At 37.4% G+C, this 21,328-nt stretch overlaps 3 protein-coding genes across 7 annotated transcripts; all 3 read right to left on the bottom strand.

Moving 5' to 3' along the window:
• Positions 1–16: 16 nt before the first annotated feature.
• On the bottom strand, positions 17–18,787 carry LOC6627818 (thrombospondin type-1 domain-containing protein 4). Of its 5 annotated transcripts, none has more exons than XM_002051107.4 (11): positions 18,679–18,787; positions 10,797–10,869; positions 10,659–10,728; positions 10,046–10,533; positions 6,388–6,569; positions 6,119–6,282; positions 2,410–2,611; positions 1,830–2,011; positions 758–1,765; positions 546–696; positions 17–484 (listed from the first exon to the last, which is right to left on the bottom strand). In XM_002051107.4, exons 2-11 carry the CDS (start codon positions 10,820–10,822, stop codon positions 339–341), a joined length of 2,619 nt encoding a protein of 872 aa, XP_002051143.2. In that variant the 5' UTR covers positions 10,823–10,869; positions 18,679–18,787; the 3' UTR covers positions 17–338. The 5 variants fall into 5 exon arrangements, with proteins under 5 accessions (XP_002051143.2, XP_070065563.1, XP_070065564.1 ...); XM_070209462.1 differs by lacking the exon at positions 18,679–18,787 and adding an exon at positions 15,827–16,166; XM_070209463.1 differs by lacking the exon at positions 18,679–18,787 and adding an exon at positions 15,909–16,166.
• Positions 6,773–7,783, bottom strand: LOC26531069 (uncharacterized). Its single transcript, XM_015173401.3, has 2 exons — positions 7,623–7,783; positions 6,773–7,561 (listed from the first exon to the last, which is right to left on the bottom strand). The coding sequence occupies exons 1-2, from the start codon at positions 7,671–7,673 to the stop codon at positions 6,881–6,883; spliced, it is 732 nt and encodes a 243-aa protein (XP_015028887.1). The 5' UTR covers positions 7,674–7,783; the 3' UTR covers positions 6,773–6,880.
• LOC26530482 (A disintegrin and metalloproteinase with thrombospondin motifs 18) lies at positions 17,508–21,300 on the bottom strand. Its single transcript, XM_032437717.2, has 5 exons — positions 21,017–21,300; positions 20,564–20,933; positions 19,062–19,260; positions 18,859–19,001; positions 17,508–18,796 (listed from the first exon to the last, which is right to left on the bottom strand). Exons 1-5 carry the CDS (start codon positions 21,298–21,300, stop codon positions 18,239–18,241), a joined length of 1,554 nt encoding a protein of 517 aa, XP_032293608.1. The 3' UTR covers positions 17,508–18,238.
• Between the last annotated feature and the right edge of the window lie 28 nt (positions 21,301–21,328).

The following is a 21,328-nucleotide window of genomic DNA, read 5'->3' as shown; positions in this document are numbered from 1 at the left end:
ACACGTCGTAGAGTTAAAAGAAAATAGTATAATATCTTTAAGTGTGGCACTTGATTCAACTTGTATCGTTTGTGAGATATTTTTAGTAAACTGTTTGTTGGTTTCCTTTACGTATTTATGTACTTATGTGGTATGTATTAATAAATGTAAATGCACTCGTATGTCAAATTGGAATCCATTCCGAGAATTTGCGGCTAGATATATGCCTAACATATTTAATGAACATTCACGAATAAATGTAAGAAATTGCTTTAAGATCACGGTTTTCGTTTTAGCCCCTTTCCTTCTTTCGCAACATTTAAAGCTACTTTTGCACGGGCTTTTCAGTTGGATTCGATTCAATGGAGCTTCGTGCAGGACATACAGCAATGGATCCGATAATATTCGTAGCTGCATAGCTTGGCTTGCAAGGCCCATTTGCAGTTTGGAAAATTATCCAGGCAGGCCGGAGCTTCGTCGTTTTGGAGCAGTTCGTTATTAAGATCTGCAAGAACATCAAATAAATCATAAGAGATGGAATTTAAAATATGTTTTTGCACCTCTACCTTCGCATTTTTGCGTGTTACAGTTGCGATAGATTGGTTCCCTAAGTGCGTATCTGCATTTGGTGGATTCCCGCAGAGCATTCTGTTTGTCATCGTACTCCAGGCACTTGACAGTGCGCCGCTGGGTGCCGCCTTCGCAGGATTTGGTGCACTGCAACACGAAATAAACGTCAGTAATTGGACATTAATATTTATTGCACTCGCCAGCTTACCTCGGACCACTCGGAATAATGCCAGCGCGGCGCACAGTACTCGATCTCCTCGTGCGAGCAATTCTCCAAGGCCTGCGGCCTCAGCTCCAGCTTACACTCCTCGTCATCGGTGATTAGCTGATTTCGAATACACAGCACAGCACGGCTGCGGGTCAGGTTGAAGCAGTCGCCACTGCATGGTGACCAGGGACCGGCAAACCAGTCGCCCAGCTCGCAGGCATTTTGCACACAGGGTCGTCGGTTTTCGGGAATATCGCGCGGCTCGCAACGTTCCGCTTTAGTCTTGGGCCTATCGCAAAAGATTGTGCGGTACTGCACGCCCGGACCACATGAGGATGAACAATACTGATTCCACTCGGACATGAGCCAGACCGCATCGCTAACAGTTTTTGGAGCCCGATGGCGACCCAGATGCGTGCCATTTGCCGCATCCGGATGCAGATGCATGCGGTAACGGGCTGAGTTGCGACGTCGAGCCTTCGGGCATTCGCACTGCTTCTCGCTGGGCGGCTGTTCCTCCATGCAGGCGGCCTTATCCACATGTATTACAATGCCCGAGGCCAGTTCCTGGACACAGCTCAGCTCACGCCGGCGGAAGTTTTCGCCATGCTGGCAGCGGCATTCGCCCCACTCGTCCTGTCTCCAATAGGCGGGGCACGGCTGTGTGTTGCAGTGCAGCAGGTTCTCGTTGAGCACCGGCTTTTCCGAGTGACCGCAACGGCGCTGCGAATAATAGCGAACCGGATTCTCACGAGCACAGCGCACAATCGGTGACTGGGTGCCGCCGCCGCAGGACTTGGTGCAAGCACTGAATCCGACCACCTTCCAGTTGAATTTACGCCTGCGTGCCGAGCGCGTGCTGCTCACAGAGCTGCCATCTTCACTGACAGCGCCAGATTTTAGGAAGCCGTCGCTGCTCTCCAGTGAGAGCTCATTTTCCTCCGAGTCGGACACAATGGGCAGCAAGTACTCGTACTTAATGCCAGGATTCAGAATGTTGCTGTACACCTGGTGGGGCAGAAAGTGCGTGTGAGCCGTTATGCTGGATTATGTTTGTGGCTAGTCGACATACCAAGAGTTCCACCGGATCCTTAATGGGGCCCGTGCTGGTGATCCACTCGGTAACGCCCTCGCCCTGCTGTACTCCATCGATGCGGTGATAGTCGAAGGTCGTGCCCGCCGCCTCATACGATCCGCTCTCCGACACCTCGTTCTCGCCATTGAAAATGCTCTTCTGTTCGCTTGTGCGCAAGACTGCAAGCAAATAAACAATTATTGATTTGTAATTGAAATAAGTAAACAAGACGCAAATCCAAAATATTGTTGGCTCGATTCTTAGAGCAGGCCATCAATTATCTAACAAATTGTAACTTAATCAAAGGAACGAATTCCAGTTGGAACGAAAATAGTCTATACTTCATTCCATACGAGACCTTTGGGGAAACCGTTCAAAAACCTATTTTAACTGATTCGTATCTCGGAAACTTATATGCTTTTGGACTCAAGGTCCATAGAATTTAAAAAGCTAATAGACAGTCGTGAACAGTTCGAGCTCAGTTTGAACCGAAATTTCATTCATATGGCTATTATATAAATTTATATATGTATATTAAAATTAATTCTTAATTCAATTTAATGAAGCTTAAGCTTACCAAGTAAATTTTCACTGTTCTTGAGTTCGGTTATGGATATATTCGATGCTCCGGCGGGTATTGTGGCCACATGTACATATGCATCCTCTGGCAACGGATCGCGAGTAAAGATACCAGTTACCGGACGGCACAGTAGGCCTCCACAGCTGACGGAGCCGCTATTTGCATACAGGCCCTTTATGGAGCCATTGCCAAGAACGGCCTGCAATTATACAAGGCATATACGATATACATATATATATATATATTTATGGAGAGCAGTAGATGGTATAATTGATTTTAATTGAAACAAATCAAAGCATGCCAGAAAACAGTGCTTTGTTTACAAAAAAAAAAAACAAAAATCACCAAAGGGCAAGGGGGCTTAGAGGGGAAATAGAATAGAGTAGAATAGAATCGAACACTCTCGACAGATGTCTAAGTTGACTCACCAGCCAGATTAACGCCAAGTGCCAGAGCCTAGGCATATCGCACTATATACTTATTAATATATACGCAAGGTGATCTCTGGTAAATGTTCTTTGTTTATGCGTTGAGTTAATTGTTTGATTTATACTGGATGTCAGTGGACTACATAAACAAACATATTTATATGTGCGTTAAATAAATTCAATGCAAATTACGTTCAATTTATCACAGCGCACGAAAATAATTAAATAAGTTATCTTTAAAGTGCCGTATTCTAAATACCCTTGCGCAGATAAAACAGATGAGCTTCTGATAAAGTGGTCTGTTATTAAAAATATAGAGTATCAAAAAAAATATATATAAAAAGACAGGCAACTCTTATGCTGATATAGTAGTTCGATCCGGCTCACTTTCTAGCCTTAAGACTAGCGTAACATATTTCGCGACAAACTGAGTGTACACTGCGCTAGGGTATACGAAAACATACCTATTCAAATGCAATAAAAAAAATTTGAAATTGAGAAAAAAGGTATTAAGTATATGCCAATTGGAAACGTTATCTGACTGTCTCAACATTCAAACCCAATTGGAATCAGTGTCTGGCTGTCTGCAAATACAATCCCAATTGGAAACAGTGTCTGACTGCGCCACAAATTTCATGACAAAATGAACATACACTCCGTTAGGGTATTCCGAAAAAACATAACAATTAAAATGCAATAAAAATAAAATAAAAAATTGCCAAAAAAAAAAAGGTACAACATAAAGTACATAAATATGCGAAATCAGTTGTGGGCGAAGGTGCAAACTAAATTGATATTCGCTTCCGGGCTAAGTGCAAATTGCCAATATCGAATCTTGAGTGTCTATATATATATATATTTATAGCCAATATGTGGGTATCTGCATATGTGCCGACATTTATGTTGAAGTTGTGATAAACTCGTAAATGGCCGATCGCTGAGTGCCGCGCGGGCGACTATCATCGCCGGGCCGCAGCGCGAGATAATTCTGTTTTAATGGCCAACTGGCAGCATTTGACGCACTTTTGCAAGTTTACGATGGCCACATTTCAGTTGGCCAGTCTCACTTGGTTGTTTACGACGCGACCCGCACAAGATTAAAGTGCTTTTCGATACCCTGTACCACACATGCAAGGGGTATATGCAGGCACATTAAAAAAAAGTTTCAGGCAATTCAACTGAATGCAGCAGCCACTATTTTTAATAAAAAGTGTAGATGGCATATAACTGTATTTTATGATTATTTACAATATGCAATACACCCTGTATCCTTATCCTTATGTAGCAAAGCTTGTGCAAAAATGCTTTTAATAACTATTTTTGTGCACACCTATTTCAAGCAAAAGGTGTCTTTTGACAAGGAAACAGTTTTTTATTTGTTGTCGAGGATTCAAAATTGAAAAGGAGTTTTTTGAGCGCTTTGGTAGAGATACTTTAAAGCGAGAAAAGTTTATTACGTGGTATCGTATAGCACGTCAACTACAGCATTCTTTAGTTTTAAGCACGATTCACAATTTCTAGACGTCGGCTTACTTTTTATGCACACATTAATAAATATATATAACTATATTAATATGGTATATAAAATAAGTATATATATTAGCGAATTTTAATGTGCTGCGCCTATCAAATTCAGATTTTAATAGCCAGTGTCTCGGATACCATAACACATACACAAGTTTATTAAAATAGCTCTGGCTAAGAACAATAAAAACATGACACTGCGTATAAGATCAGAAATTCATATGCGAATATTTTTGCCGTAGAAAAGAAATCAGAGTATACAAATTTTGATCTGCATCCAAATAGAGTAAAACGAAGACTGACGTAAATTTTGATTTGAACTAAGAAATGTAAAATAGATATAACAAAAAAATAGGCTGAATTTTCTAGAAAGCGGCAAATGGATCCAATTAAAGACTTTAAAAACAATTTAAGTATATTAGTACATTACGTAAATGCGAATTGTACATTTCTTTTATAGGTAAAATGTATTCAATTGAAATTCTCAAGTGTTTTGGCCAAAATGCAAAAAAAAAAATGGGTCTTAATTTTCAATTTTTTTACATAGAACAAAAAAGTAAAAATAATGAATGTAACATTTTTGAGAATTCAAAAAAAAAAAACTTTTAACTTAAATATCAGACTTTTATTTAATTTTTATGCCATATTTAAAAATCACTTTAGTTACACTAATAAACGGGTATAAGAAGCTTTAACTTTGCCAAATCTATTAAGTTTGTATTTAAAACTGATGCCGATGGGTTTGAAAAATATTTTTTAAAAAATTTGCTTTTAACTGGTTTTGATTTTGTGATGGATTCTGCTGCAATTCTCTCAGACTTTTATTTAATTTTTATGCCATATTTAAAAATCACTTTAGTTACACTAATAAACGGGTATAAGAAGCTTTAACTTTGCCAAATCTATTAAGTTTGTATTTAAAACTGATGCCGATGGGTTTGAAAAATATTTTTTAAAAAATTTGCTTTTAACTGGTTTTGATTTTGTGATGGATTCTGCTGCAATTCTGTCAGACTTTAATTTAATTTCTATGCCATATTTAAAAATCACTTTAGTTACACTAATTGAACGGACTTGAGAAGCTTTAACTTTGCCAAATCTATTAAGCTTGTATTCAAAACTGATGCCGATGGGTTTAAAAAATATTTTTTTTTAAAAATTTGCTTTTAACTGGTTTTGATTTTGTGATGGATTCTGCGGCGACGTGCGCGATTCTATGAGATACGGATACGCATGTGTTGCGTGCTTCGATTCGCGTCGCCTACTAAAATATTCGGCAAAGCGATTCATTTATTTCTAAAGAGTTTTTCATAACTCGGAGTGTGCTGCACACACACAATCGGCACTCTTGTTGTGGATAGGCATGAGCAAAGACAGCACTCGGATTTGTTGTTGTTGTTGTTTTTGTTGCTTTTTAGCATCATAGCAGATGAATAAACTGAACTAATCGAATATTGTAATAAAGAGGAGCAGGTATTTTATATTGTAATTGAGCCTCTTTACGAATAACAACTAATCACAAAACGTGTACTCATTTGCATTTACACGACATTAATAAAAAAATAAATAAAAACTAAAAAATGGAAACCTAATGGCACGAGCGTAAAATACCTGGCTACCTGTTAATTAATGGAGCCACTAAATGCGGCTACTGTTCGGGCTGATAGCGTGTTTTATCTGCAATCAGCTATAACATAATTGTGCGTTTTTTTGTTATTGCTTTTTTTTTTTTTATTGTTAGTATTAACATTTACCTTGCAAATGCCGTCGACACACATTGCGCGGCCCACTCGAGTGGACTTGGAGCGATAATATTCCGCCGGACGTTGGCAAGGTGTTCCATCAATAACGGTATCATTCAGAGTGGCAAAGTATTTCATGCCCAATGGCTTGCAATTCAGCTCGCACTCGGCATCGTCTGTCAAATAAATAAATATAACAATCGCAAGTTGTTCCCAATTAAAACCAGGCTCAGCGTCACTTCAACAGATTCTTCCATATATATATGTATATAATGCTCTACCTTTGATGTAGGGCTCCCAGCTATATTGGCGACCCTGGAAATCGACTTGATTGTAGGCAGCACATTGATATGCACGAATATCCAATGAATCCGTCGGACACGAGAGGTCATTGCATATCTGGTAGCGCTTCGAGAGGCCAACACAAGTATCGCTCGTATATACTCTACCTGTTGTAGAATTTCTGTAAATCAAAAGATTAATGTAAGATTACAAAAACAAAAAACAATAAATTAACATATATAAATAAGGCTCGTTATATTGCTTTGTGTATTACTTGCTCTCATCTGATAATTATCTGTGGAACTAAGTTTATAATATGTAGAAATATTTTTATATGATATATATATATATCATCATATATGAAAGTACTTCACAAAAAAACACTTGTATTCTTTATTTCATTTTAGTTTTATTTTATTTATGTGCGTAGACAAATGATTAAGATAATTTAGATACTCTCAATGATTCAAGGGATGCCAACATATCTAATCTTTAGTTCAGTTCGGTGAATTTCTTCTTTAGGAACTCGGTCAGTTCGGCGTTGGCAGGATTTCTGATCTCGAAGAGAGCCTTCTGCTTGTCATCGATTGAGATCTCGTCGGCGATGGCGGCGACAGCCTGTGCCTTCAGGGCTTTAATTTCTGTGGCGAACTTAACTTCGGGATCGGCCAATAGCTTCTCGAAGAACTCAACGCCGCTCTGCAGATCACTGTTGATCTTGGGCAGAGAGTCCTTCTTGAGGAAGTGCACAAATTCGGGGCTGAATGCCTTCTCCAGGTTGAGGAAGCCGTTCTTCTTCGCCTCGAATTCGGTCAGTTTCTGCAGGCCCTCAAGTTCGGCCAAAGTTTTCTCAATGTCAGCCTTGAATTCGGCCTTCTCCAGGGACTTGTAGAAGCTGATCGCGGCGAGTATATCCTCATTTAATTGATCCTCCTGCAGCTTTGACTGGACAAAGGTGCCGAATTCCTTAGAGAACTGCTGGGGCACACCGTTAACCAGGGCCTGCTTCTCCGTAAAGTCCTCGGTCTTCAGGGCGGACTCGTAGATCTTGATCAGCTTCTGCAGATCCTCCTTGTGGGAGCCATCGTCGTTGGTCAGATACTTTTCGTATTGCTGAAGTTGTCCGCGAATGTGATTGTTCAATGCCTCCGCGGGTTCCTCAGACAGCACGCACTTTAAGCAAATTTGCGTTTAAATCTGTATACAGTTTTGGCTATATCCTGATCAAACCTACCTGCACGACAAGCGCCAGCGACAGCAGGCAAATGGCAAATAATCTGGACATTCTGATATTTAATTACAATGCACAACAGCTTCGACGCGTTGATTGACGGAAACTCAGGTTGTTAAAAACTCGGCTCTCGTATTTATAGCAAAAATCTGTTCTCTCGCATTGGGGGGCTTTTTTTTTTTATATACTTATTTTAGTCGGTCATCAAAACAAGCGTACAAAGTCTGGCATTGTTCGGATGGAGCCTTGTGTGTTTGTTGCTTTTCTCGCCTTGTTGAGATTTCTTTTTAACTCGAAACAAGTCCAAAATGTAGAGTGAGACAACTAACAGAACTGTGCTCAAGATTGTGAACTTGACCAAAAGATACCCTATAAACTACTCTTCGTATCTCATATCAATTAACAAATATACAGCTGTGCCTTATAAGCATTAGATACCCGCTCCTACTCTGAACTAAATATGGCTGCCAAAAATCATATTCAACAATATGTATTTGGGTTTGTGTTTAAATATTCAGTTATTCCCTCATTAAGGGAATCATTATATCAGCGCTTATTTTCTATCTAAACTAACGGCAAATATATACAATTTCTTTAAGTTGAAGTAGTATATGGTATATGGCATACAGGTTTCCGTGATACGATATTTTTCTAGATTTTACGAGCCAAGTCGAACGGAATTAATGTTTGCACACAAAGTGGATTAGTTAAGTCAATAATTATCTAGTTAAGACATGGCTAAATAAAAGACAAAATTGTTTATTTATGTACATGAGATGGAAAAATACAAATAAGACATTTGCAGATAAAGGTCTTGCTCCACCACAAAATACCCTGCATAAAATGTTTGCCAAAGCCGAAACGACAAAGAGAGAGTGAGAGAAGGGCGAAAGGAAGGAGAAGTTGCAGTAGCCATAAATATAAATAAATATATAAAATTGCTAAATGTCAAGAAATTAAAGTTTAAATAGAATAAAATATAGAGTAGTATATCTATCGACCGGATAGACTCAGCTCTGTTTTCATATCATATATCTCTTAAATGTTGACAAAATAATTAGCATGAATTACTTTTCTGCCAAAATGACGCTGGACGCATACGAAAATAAAGAGAAAAAACCCAAAAGTCAAGGCAATAACCAGTTTAAGGTTTACTGAAGATGACTAAGAATCAACAATTTTGACCACAAAACTACTTTACAGCCCAGACGCAACTCGGGGAACTTTCATTTAATACGCAAATAGTAAAAATATATATAGCTAAATGCAATATTTTAATTGGTTACATTGTCCGGATTTAATGAACAGAACGTATGGGCCGCAGCACGCAGATCTCGATAGCACAATGCCAGCCACGTGACCAGCCTCCAAAATGCTTCTCAAGTATCCAATTTACCTGATGTTCAGACCTATTAGAGTTCTCTTTGTTTGAGCATTAATAAAGACCTCGTTCAATTTGAATTGCTAATTTAAAGAACGAAACTTCACGCTGCACCGAAGCTAATATACTCTGGAGTATATATATAAATATATATAACAAAAAGTAGATATATTTTCGGCAAGCCGAAGATTAAATACCCTTATAGACATTTGCCTGAGGGTTTAGCAGATAAGTGAGAATAGTGAGAATAGCTCGTAAATTCGGAGATTGTTAAAAATGGTTCCGATTGTTCTTTTAGCAGAGATGTAAATGATATAGTGCAACGATATTGCATAATGTACTGACCGAGTTCGGTCAAAGTATCTTGAAAAAAAAACAAAAGAGTTGTTCATAGAAGAACCTACTTTTCAGACGATCGTATACGATATAGTGGTCCGATCCAGCCGGTTCCTACTTATAGCATCTACTGCTTGCAACAAAAAGATGGATCCATGCAAAATTTCAAGAAAACCGAGAGGCTAGTTCCTATGGAAACAGAACAGACTGACAAGGCTATATTAACTCGGCTGCTGATGCCGATCTGAAATATATGTATATACTTTATGGACTCGGAAACGTCTCTTTGTAAAAATTATAATAAATAATATTATAATATCTCTACAGGAGCATTATAACACTAAGAATATATTAAAAATTTTGAGCTTGGTTTTTTTTTAATTTAAAAACAACTCTCAATTCCAAAAATTCTAAATACAAGATTCAAGTACAATAGCATTTGGAAATGCTGAAATTTGTACTTCAATATGCTTGTTTTAAGTATTTTGTACTTAATCTAAGCCTGTCTTTAGTCATATAACAAACATAATCGATTGATTTAAAAATCTGGTCTTGGTCGTATTTTTGAAAAACGTTCGATTGATTTAGAAACCCGCACTGGTTCGTACTTAAGAGAATTAATATATTAAAATAAACTTAAGAACTGTATACAAGAATTAATAAAAATGTATTTCGCTGAGTGTATTTAATAGGTCAATGGCTCACTCACCGATCAATGCACTTGCGGGTCTGATGCATTATGCCGCCTCCACAGCTGCGCGAGCATTCACTCCAGGGACTCCAGTTGGCCCATCTGGGAAAGGGTCGTCCCTTGAGCTTGGGCTTTCTCGTAGTCGTCGTCGTACTCGTCGTAGTCAGGGGTTCGGTTGCCAAGGCTGTGGACTCTTCAGCAATTAGGGATTTCGTCATCAATATTGGTTCTTCAGTCGTCCACGTTTCGAACGTTTCAGATGAGTTGGTATCATAGAGTTCCAGGCTCCGCAAGCGGGTCGCTTGGGTTGAAATGGGGCCAATTATGTTGGCATTGTTGGAGCTGGTTTCGCTATCCGTATAAACGTCATTAATACTTGAATTTTGTTTGGTTGTTGGCTCCTTATTTATGCGCCAGAGATTCGCAAGCTCGAAAGACGATCTCCACTTGGTGTACTTCGCTTTTTCCGTTTTGAGTTTATGTCGATTCAGCCACTCTTGATGTTTCTGCAAGAAATGTGATTTGAAATATATATACTTATTAAATGTGTAGAGTATTTAAGCTGGCAGGCAAACTTTTGGAAAGGCATTTAAAGCTCGGTTCCGTATCAATATTCAATTGGGGAACTCACCTTAATTCTTTCTAAAGTTGATGTATCCGCAACAATTAATTGGATTAAAGCTGCAACAACCAGGCAAATGCTAAACGTATTGAATAATAATAATAATATAGCAATAAATAATTTTAAAAATTTTCAGTTTGTACTTACGTAAATATATAAATATAATTTGCCATTGTATTGCAATTGGAGAGCTCTCGGACTACATAGGTATGCGACTAATCTAAACGAAAGAGACAGAAAAGTTGCATTAAAAATATCGCAAAATAATTATAACTATAATCAGAGAAACCTAAAACAATGCTTCAATCGTGCTGGGATTTGAACCAGCGTCCTTCTGAGGGCTCGATAATTGAGGCATGAACACTTTATTAAATAGAGTTCCTGACCTTATAAATGTCAAAGCCCATTTGGCGTCTGCCGGCTTGCAATAATATAAAAGAAAGCCCAGGGAATTAAATTGACTACGATTTGTACTAGTATATATGCTTCTTAGTATACATTTAATGTTCGATTCCCAGGCGATGGCTTCCCTTGTGAAATGCTTGCGATAAAATAAAATCAATTAATTTCAAACTGGGCAGCGCAATAAAGTAATAGCAAGTTAGGGCAAGGCAAAAATTATTGGCTTTTAAAATTCTTTAAAATTCAATTCAAATCAAAAACTGTTTAAAAAACTTTAAAAGAACTAAGCAAATAAATCAAGTTCATGAAAAAATAAAATTAATGATTTATTTAGTTCTGCGATAGACACATTGCTGTCAAATAGTAAATACACGTTGGAATGCGAAAAGAAAATATACACAAATACATAAATATATATAGGCAAAATACACTGAGAGAAAAGCGCCGCGAAAAAGTCTGGCTATATGCTTACATATAGCACTTCCATTAGGAAAATACTAAAATAATTGAATTATTTGTAATTAAATTATTTTTTAAATAATTAATTGACATAAGAAAGGGAAAACTTGTGAATTAAAAACAAACAAATTTGCTAGCTTAAAAAGGATCTTATTTTATTTATTAATATGTATTCTATTTTATCTATTATTATTTATTATGTTTCGTTTAATTCGGGTCTAATAAATGAATTTTGTCTACAAATAACTCGATGCTTTCTCTGAGTGTATGCATGCTGTTAACCAAATGTACATTCTATGCAAATGTTTGAATGGATTTCAACACATTTCTATGTACACATCCACAGCTTATTTCTCTTGCGGATGCTTTTACGCATAGCTGAGCTTTAAAAACAAAAATGAAGAAAGAACGCATTGAAACATGTGATCATTAATCTGCTCGTAATTTGCGCTGGCTGCGACAGACTTTGACACGCCCATCCCTCATTTATAATGAGCTCAGCTCAACTCAACGCAACTTAGCTCAGGCCGGCTCGGTTCGGTTCGACACGACTCGCCTCGAATCGGATCGGATCGGATCGAAAATGAATACGAAACATTACATCGGCAAATTGTCTGTGTACGTACTGCTACCCATGGCGGGTGCGACCAAATTAACTGCGTAGATTGGCTTTTTGCGATAGCGTCACAAATTTTCGGGATGAAAAGAGAATATTATCGCCAGCCCATCGGAAGTCGTTAGATCGAATAGACAGGGGCATATGTATGCGCTCGAGCATACGTACATACATATGTTATGTATTTACATACATATATTAGAAGAACTTTAGAAACTCGTTAGAACTAAATGGCAAAACATTTTATGCCCTTGCAGAGGGATCTATAAAATTGTCACAAAACATGTAACACACGCAATAAGAGATTTTTAATTCCGCAAAGTATTCAAATATACTACTATACTCTTTGAAAGCAATCTTGATCCACTTGGGCATACTATTTGTCAAAATTTGGTTTTGTGATTTTCTCTTTTACCATATCTCAAACAGTTCAAATCATCATATATCTGACCAAACGGGCAACTATATCATATATAGAAACAATCTGCTGGAAATTATATTTCTTTTAATGGCAGCACTTCGCAAATATCCCAAATATATATAAAAAAAAATAAAAAGATATTTAATATTATCCTCAAATATTATATATCAAATTTTTAAAAAATTAATAAAAGTTGAGTATTTTGTGTGACATTTTTAAAGTAATTTAATTCAATTTAAATTAATGAAATGTCCTTTTCAAAAACATTTTGATAAATGTCTATTTAAGCACATGATGCAAGATTTGTGTTCATTTATCTGCACTACAAATATATTTATATACTATATAAATTACTGTATATATATATAAAAATAGTACGCTTTGAGGCAATCCAGCAAATCGCCCGTGACCATGCTACAAAAAAAAAAGAACAAATGCGATAGCAAATGTGAGCCAAAGTAGTTGCTGGCATCGTTTTTTATAATTTGGACATTTTCGAGTAATACAATAAATACATCTGAGTGTGTGTGTGTGTGTGTGTGTGTGTAGCGAGAGAAGGGTGTGTTCTCTTGGCAAGCTCCCACAGAACTTAACCCAGCTGCCCGTCTGACAGACATTTCTGAATATATTCTGAACAGTTTGAATGGATTCAAATGAATTGAAATTGTCGCATACTATTGACCTTCATGGTGAATAGTTTTCAGAGTGAATGTTTCAATATTTGGGCGCTGCCTAACACTAACCCACATTGGCCAAAAAGGGTATTGCATTTTGAAAAGAATAAGAACATTTCACATGCACAGATTAATTGATATGTATATATGTATATATATATAGAGCATAACCAATAACCTTTGCGGTCTATAGATCACTCGAAAATCGCCCAATTTGGTGGCAAATAAATGACAACGACCCCATATTCGTTTCAATGTTAGAGTATTTAGAGTATTCAGTTAGAGTATGGATGGATATTTGTTTTGAATGTAAGAGTATTCAGAGTATTCAGTTAGAGTATGGATGGATATTTAAGTTTTGAATGTTAGAGTATTCAGATTATTCAGTTAGAGCATTGATAAATATTTTAGTCGCGATATTAGAGTATTCAATGTATTTGAAATAATTTGTTTGCGACAATCTTTAAAGAATTAGGTCACAGATTTTGAACGCTAATTAAAAAGTATCAAGCATGTGTCAATTATATAGAAAAAAAAACTCACTAATTGCAGAAAAGAAAAGTTCATAAAGATTAAATAAATAATATGTATTAAGTATAATTTATACTATAAGTATTATAGCTTTTATAGTTTCTGAAATGAATAGAAATATGTATTGAAAAAAAGTTTAATCAGCAAATCAAATACATTTGCAACAAACTTATAAATTGGAAGGGTATATAAACAAGCCAGTTGGCTGCTAAATAAGATGCAGAGAGTGCATCAGCATTAAGTAACATTAATGAGCCCGCGCACTTCTCGAATATGTGTCAATCGAGTCATTTCCATTCCCTGCCCGTTTCGAGTCATTCCCATTCCGGACAGACATTTGTTTGAAAATATTGCTTCAACATATATATTCATATTCATAGCTTTGTGTTTACAAATTGTGCGGTGGCACTTGAAGCTGTGAACAGGCTCTTACGAAATGGAAAGCCAGTGAAAAGTGGCAAACAAATTGCATATTTATGCCATGCCTACATGCATTTCCGCATACTTCAATGGAAGCGACAATTGTATATGGATCGGATATGAAGTGTATTCCATACGGAAATCGAGTCAAGTGTCCGCAATATTCGCATGCTACCAAAAATGTACAAAATGTGAAGTTTTGGTCGTACGCGTAGTGTTTCGGCTTATTTATGAATATGTCTGCACATTTTTTTTAGTTATGTAAATTTAATCATGTGCGTACTGAGGAAAGACACAATGCGGCCAGAAATTGAAAACTTTTACAAAATCGGCGCAAACATTTAAATAATAAATAAACAAAAACAGCCGGCGAATGTTGTTCAACAAAATGATAGCTCACAACAAAAAAAAGAAAAATATGAATATAAATTTACAATTATTATGAAACTTTATAATTTATTGATGTAAATACGCTGTAAGCATTCAAAAGCAATTCTCGAATATAGCTGCTGTTTTTTTTATTTTTTCCAGCCAGATTTTTTCTTATACAAAAAATGCCAACAAAAAGGGCTACCTACAGTACTTAATGGATTCATTTGGGATTTTTATTATATCTGGCTGCTATTGTCTCCTCGAAGACAATAAACTTGTAAGATTGATTGATGCACTTGAGCTGGAGGCCCGGGATGTCATTGGGCCATAAGTGCATTTTGTAATTGTGACGTTGCGTTGAAATGCTTATAGCCAACGAATATATTTGATTCAATTTTATTTAGTTTTTTTTTTTTTTCACTTTCAATTCAATTTGGCCCTTGCCCCAACCCACAAACCGATCATGCACTTTTTTGATAGCCTCAAAGGGCACGCGCGGCATTGTTTCACACGCTGTAAACTGGACTTTAAGAGAGGTTGATTGAAGAAACTGTGGTTGCTACCACGAAAGAAAAGCTGTCTCTGAGGTGCTGAACATTAATGATTACGACTGTAGAGTCAAGATATCTGATATATGGAAAAATAAGATATATTATAAGTACAACAACTTTCTCCCTAGCACATGATTCATATGATATTGAGCTCAAAAACTGGGGGACAAAGCTATATATGATCAAAAATATATACCCATTTAGTCGGGAGCTCCCAACTAGGGGATACCCTGCATATATATATTTTATTTTAGAAGCTATATGTCAAGTTTGGTGACTCTAGCTCTTATTATTTACCAAAATTGCCAAAAAAACAGGATATCGATATCGATTTTTATCGATTGCTTGGAAACGTAGTAAGTTATCGATTATCGGAAATAAACTGGATCTGCGCGGGAGCTAGGAGCACCTACATCTAAACTTTCAAGTCTCTAGCTCTTATAGGTTCTGAGATCCTAGCGGACGAACGGACAGACAGACAGACGGACATAGATCGACTCATCTATTGATGCTGATCAAGAATATATATACTTTATGGGGTCGGAGATGCTTCCTTCTGCCTGTTACATACATTTGAATTTCGCACAAATACAATATACCCTTATACCCACTTTTAATGGGTTCAGGGTATAAAAAGATCTTAACTAAAAAATCTATTTAAATTGCATTGAGGTTTGAATTGAATTGAATTGAGGTTTATCCCAGTTTAACTCTAAGCGCCCTTTGCTTACCCTTAAAAGTAGTTAAAGAATTTTCATTTAAATTAAACTAATATTCTGTTGCAGTGTCACTTTTATAAATCGCATAACTCACTAATGCTTTTTTCATTTGCCAATAAACATTTAAATGGAACGCACAAGTATTATGCATAATATTATGAATATATATTATTGCTAGTTTTTCACTAGATCGCAAGAGGCGGAGTTACGATACGGGCGAGATAAAGTTCGGTTTGTGTTTTTGTGAAAACCGCCTCCAAACAAATTGAACTAAAACTAACAAATTCGAATGTTTTCCCGATATATTTTCGTTTCAATTAAAGCCGCCGTCATCGTCGCGTGGTACGCAAATCCAAACTAAAATCGCTGGAAAATCGTTTTGGGAATTGAAGCGCGATGAAGACAGCCTCAGCCTCAGTCGCCGCCGACGCAGACGCGGACGCAGACGCCAGCTACTGCCTGCGACACAGAACTATGGTCAGCAGGGGGGTTAGTTGGGTGGGCGGTCGGTTTGTGGTTGACGGCGGCGGCGGCGCGCGCCCAAAAAAGTCTGGATGATGCGTGCCTCACACACTCACAGTGCGAGGGCGCGAGTGAGTATGAATGAATGTGCGAGTGTGAGTGCGAGTGTTATTGCGAGTGCTTGTTTGAATACAAGGCATCCAGAGGCTGTTGTTACGCACTTTAAATCAGAGCAACTTGGTTGTAGCTACCACTTAAACATACTCCCAATACGATATATATATATATATATGCACATATATATACATATGTTACATACATTCATGCACGCATGTTAATCAAATACACATTGTTTTATCACAAGCGGAAATGTTGGCTAAACAGAATTGTGCCCAGCTCAGCCACAAACAGGTGCATTCACATTCATATTCACAATCACATTCAACAATATTTACAGTGGAATTACACGCAAGATCAAATATTTGTTATGCTAATCGTGTTGTAGGGTCTGTCACAACGGTAAATTAGCCTAAGGCAACAGTTAGAGCAACTAGTTAAGCCACAAAGACCTTGTCTTAGACAGAATGAATACAATGTGCACGTTTCCTGAAAGCAAATCGTCAACTTCTACAGAATTTAAGCTTAAAGTTATGTCATATACATTAATTGAGCGAAATTCGGGCGCATTTGTATTTCGCAAGAATGTTGGGGTTAAAGTTCAGAATACAATATTTTATGGTTCGCTTATAGATTGCTTAAACGTATACAAAAACAAGAAATAATAAACAACTATCTTCGGCTGCCGAAGCTTAAACACTCTACCAAACATTCCAATTTCGTCCTATTGTTCCCATAGGAGCTACATAATATAGTGATCCGTTGCCAACCTATAGTTCCTTTATGATATACTGATAGTTTGGAACAGATTCTGCCAGTTTTGCAATAAATTAATCCTAGCAGAACTTATCTAAATTACATAAATATAGCCCTAGCTCTGACAGACTAATTTTCATTTAAGAAAACAGACAGACGGAGATGACATTAGAAAGAACTCGGCTATATATATATAAATTATGGGGTCGGGTTAAAAAATATAATACACCTCACAGAAATATATATATATTATCTATAAAAACATTAAAGAAATATAATAGGATATATATCGCATACATACCCACATTGGAAATTAGAATGTTTAAATACATTCCGAAATAGTTCAAGAAATTTAACTTGTACTGATTCCTAGCGCCATATATGAATAGTTTAGGCCTTTTAATGAATGTTGAATGAACAATCCAAAATTTAAATTAGGAATGGGCATAAATTTTAAATAATTTATGCAAGCGAGTCATTCACGAAATGAGTATTCCCATTTTCTTTATATTTTGTCGTTGTGGGTAATTAAATTAAAAGCTGCGCTTAGAAATTACCATTAAGTTCAATTAAAATTGTTCGAGCAATTGAATTGTGAGCTGCATTCCATTATTCACAAAATCATTAATTTCTGGCGATCCATAAATTTTTCTTAACTGCTTATTTTTGTGCAAAACAAAGAAAATCTTCAAAGTAACTTGATATTTAGCTGAATTCGTCTAAGTAAACTGTTACACAAATTGAATATTTTCATTAGATTTCAGCATTAATTTATAGTTTTCCTTAATTGATTTGATATATTCTTTATTGCGGCCAATTGAAAATAAAAAATGAAGCCTTTCCACCACACAGCTACGAGCCGAGCTTCTGCATTGTGGGTCATTAATTGCGGCACGAAGTCATAGATTTTAAATGGATAATCGTCTTTATTGACCCGCTTCTTTGACTTCTGTGTAATATATTAAAGGCAATTCTCGCATAGTCTGCCCACAAAATGTGGCCTATGCTTGTGAAATAATTCCAGTTTTATTACAGAGATTGAAAGTGAATTCGTATCGCATCGTATTGCTCCCAGTCGTTGTGGCTCTTTTAATTTTTAGCCTGACAACGACAGACCTCAGCTGTATCGTTTCTCGCAGGACACAGTGCGTCTGCTACTAGCATGACATTTCCCTTGATTTGCTCCTGCATGCATTCAAAGTGTCGTCTACGCTGGCCAATGGAACTCCCATCCGGACATTGGCAATTGCTGAAGTTGCTCGGCCGCCAAAAGGCCGGACACAGGCCACGATTGCAATTGTAGATGTCATCATTAAACGTTGGTTTCTCTATGAAGGCACACCGTCGGGGCGAGTAATATCTTATCAAGGATTCACGCACACATACACAGCGGAAAATGGGTGTTTGGGTGCCGGGACCACAAGACCGATTACATTCACCGAAACCCAATAATTTCCAACTAAAGCGCCTGCGTTTGCGCTCCTTAATTCTCTGTGCATAGCTATTATCTGTATCATTAATGAGCTTACCCGACTCATCCCAGATAGCTTGCAGTTCCTCCTCTTCGTTTACGGGCGGAGAGGAAATGGGTATAGTATAATTATATTGAATATCAACTATTGCGCTCTGGTTGTCGGCTAAGAAATGCTGCGTAAATAAAATTTGATATTTAGTTAAGAGCTTCCAAAGTCTTGTAAATGAAACCTTACCATCAAAATCACAGCCTTGGGAAACGGTCCCCTTGATGTTAGCAAACCATTTGGATGGTTATATTCGAAAGTATTATCATTGAAATCAAATATCTTTGAACGATCTCGATTTATGAGCAGGACTTCATCGGGGCTTTTCAAAGCTGCAAGCCACAGTTGAAATTAATCAAAGCACTTTGAGTTGATATAATCGACGAACTTACCTAACGAATCTTTGCCATGCACATTTAGCCCAATCGATAGATTCATAGCTCCAACTGGCAGTGTGGTGATGTAGTTGTAGGCCTTTGTACGATTTGTCTTGTTGAATATTTCACTAACATGTTTGCACAATACCGAACCACACTTCACTTGGCTATCACGAGTTGTGACAGGACGTATCAAGCCGCTGCTATGCACAGCCTGGAAAAAAGAAAAAAAAACAAGAACAAGGGCGAGGCGCTTACAAATTTGGATATATTGCTGAGAAATGTTGCAAATATCGGCGAGTGCTTTGATCTTGTGAGTAGCGTATCTCCGGCAGCAGTGAGTGGCTCAATATTTCACACTCATTGCCGGAATTACTCTAATCTAATGCACCTAAGGGCCACTCGAATGTTTTGACACAGTTTTCAGTTATATTTCGAGAGCGGGCTGGGAGCATCATGGAGAGTCGTAAGCGTGAACCATTAAAACAATGCAAAGGCTTTGTATCTGGGCTAATTACATGTGTATGTAAGTATTTGTAATTATCAGGCGATAATGGGGTCATGTCAACAGCAGGCCCATCCCACCATGGGCGCATCGCACCATTATCTATACAGTTTCTTTTACCAAGCCACAAGCCACACTGCTGCTCAATGCGTATACAAAAACTAATTAAATTATAAATTGGAAAGACCCGAAAGCCAACTGAATATGGAAATCATTGGCAAACGATATTAATTAAGATTTATTGCATCTGGCAGCCATTCAAGAACTACATTGGACTGTGTGTGGCCACGCAGAAAGCGGTTTTACGGACTCGTATTACAATGGGGAGTACCTGCATAGCGACATATGCACACACATATGTATGCCAGTATGTGCTAAGCACTTGGGCAATTTGCATGCTTTTGGTGAAAATTGGCTTTAGACAATTTAACCTGGCCATAAACAGAATTGAAATGCATTCAACATTGAATTGTGGTTGCCCTTGCTGAATGCCATCATTAAAAGCCAAATAGGTAACTGCACAAATATTTAAACGCTCCACAAGGTATTAGGGTCTTCTTGGTATATAGCAAAGTCTATTAATTCCACTCTGATTAGAGTTGAAGTTTCTAGTTTCATTTTCCAAGGAACCATGTATGTATATAACATTTTGCTTAGTTTAATATTCACCAGATGACATCACTCTCAAACACATAAACTTTACGCATAACGAGTTGAAATGAAATTTTATTGAGATGTCTATTCGACAGCGAAAAGAATTCAATTTGCAACTGGTATAAATGTACGCAATTAAAATCCCAACGCAGACCGGAAGAGGCAAAATTATTATTTGCAGATGTTATATAAAAGAAAATAACAAGTAAACGTTTCATCGAAGATTAAATACCCTACTATCTATCACTGATTTTGGTGGAAGTTTTTTGTTAGAATTACAACTCGGAATTGAAAAAGAAAAAGATTCTGAACAACTAAATACTCCTAATGCTAGAAAAATCCTTTAAGGTTAACTTACCCGACAAATTCCCTCCACACACACGGCCTGGCGTCTGTAGAAGTGGGTGTAGTAGACGGCCGGTCGATTACAGGGTGTACCATCTGTGACAGATTGATTCATACTTATGACTAAATCAGAGTTAACCGCGCGGCAGAATAACATGCACTCGTCATGTTCTTTTTCATATCCGACCCAATTATAGAACGTCTCACGATATGGCACACTGTTAAATCTTTCGCATTGTTCGTCGCGCAGCCGTTGCTTGCCAGGCTTGCAACGCTCCTCCTTACACTGCCGATACCGCTTCAATACTCCAAAGCAACCAGTTTTTCCACTGCCAGGATAGAATCGCCTTTCCACGGTGCTCTCCAGTGTCGAGTTTTTGATACTGTGTTAATATATAACAGCATATTAAATAAGATATTATTGTGATATATGCCCAATAAATGTATTTTTCTCTAAAGCACTTACCGCTCTATGCATTTGCGTTGCTTGATTTGCACACAAGTGGTTGAACATTTGCTCCACTTCTCCCAGCGATCCCATGCGTAAAATGTGCCCACTCTTTCGAGTGTGCTCTGGTTGCGTTGGCGTGTTTGCTTGCTAACTTCGTTCTCATCCACATAGTCAATATAATCATCCTCAATGTCCTCAATCAGGTCAGATTTGACAAATAAATTCGTTATGTTACCAAGATCCAGTTGGGTATTCTCTGCGGATGCATTGCACTTCAGGTTTTCCAAATATAATAGCATGACCAAACTTAAAGCCACGCTAAAACAA

The sequence above is a fragment of the Drosophila virilis genome, chromosome 4 (genome assembly GCF_030788295.1).
Source record: "Drosophila virilis strain 15010-1051.87 chromosome 4, Dvir_AGI_RSII-ME, whole genome shotgun sequence".
Classification (NCBI taxonomy): domain Eukaryota; kingdom Metazoa; phylum Arthropoda; class Insecta; order Diptera; family Drosophilidae; genus Drosophila; species Drosophila virilis.
The sequence above is the reverse complement of the archived record's forward strand: the minus strand, read 5'-3'. Positions and strand labels throughout refer to the sequence as shown.

Excerpts from the sequence above, each read along its gene's own strand:
- LOC26531069 (XM_015173401.3), bottom strand. The coding sequence starts at position 7,673 with ATGTCCAGATTATTTGCCATTTGCCTGCTGTCGCTGGCGCTTGTCGTG. Across the intron at positions 7,562-7,622 it reads CGCTGGCGCTTGTCGTGCAG|TGCGTGCTGTCTGAGGAACC; the intron begins GTAGGTTTGATC and ends ATTTGCTTAAAG.
- LOC6627818 (XM_002051107.4), bottom strand. The coding sequence starts at position 10,822 with ATGGCAAATTATATTTATATATTTAC. Across the intron at positions 6,570-10,045 it reads ACCCGCAAGTGCATTGATCG|AAATTCTACAACAGGTAGAG; the intron begins GTGAGTGAGCCA and ends TTTGATTTACAG. Across the intron at positions 1,766-1,829 it reads AGGATCCGGTGGAACTCTTG|GTGTACAGCAACATTCTGAA; the intron begins GTATGTCGACTA and ends CTGCCCCACCAG.
- LOC26530482 (XM_032437717.2), bottom strand. The coding sequence starts at position 21,300 with ATGCTATTATATTTGGAAAACCTGAAGTGCAATGCATCCGCAGAGAAT. Across the intron at positions 19,261-20,563 it reads GTGTGGAGGGAATTTGTCGG|GCTGTGCATAGCAGCGGCTT; the intron begins GTAAGTTAACCT and ends TCTTTTTTCCAG. Across the intron at positions 18,797-18,858 it reads CCAAGGCTGTGATTTTGATG|CATTTCTTAGCCGACAACCA; the intron begins GTAAGGTTTCAT and ends TTATTTACGCAG.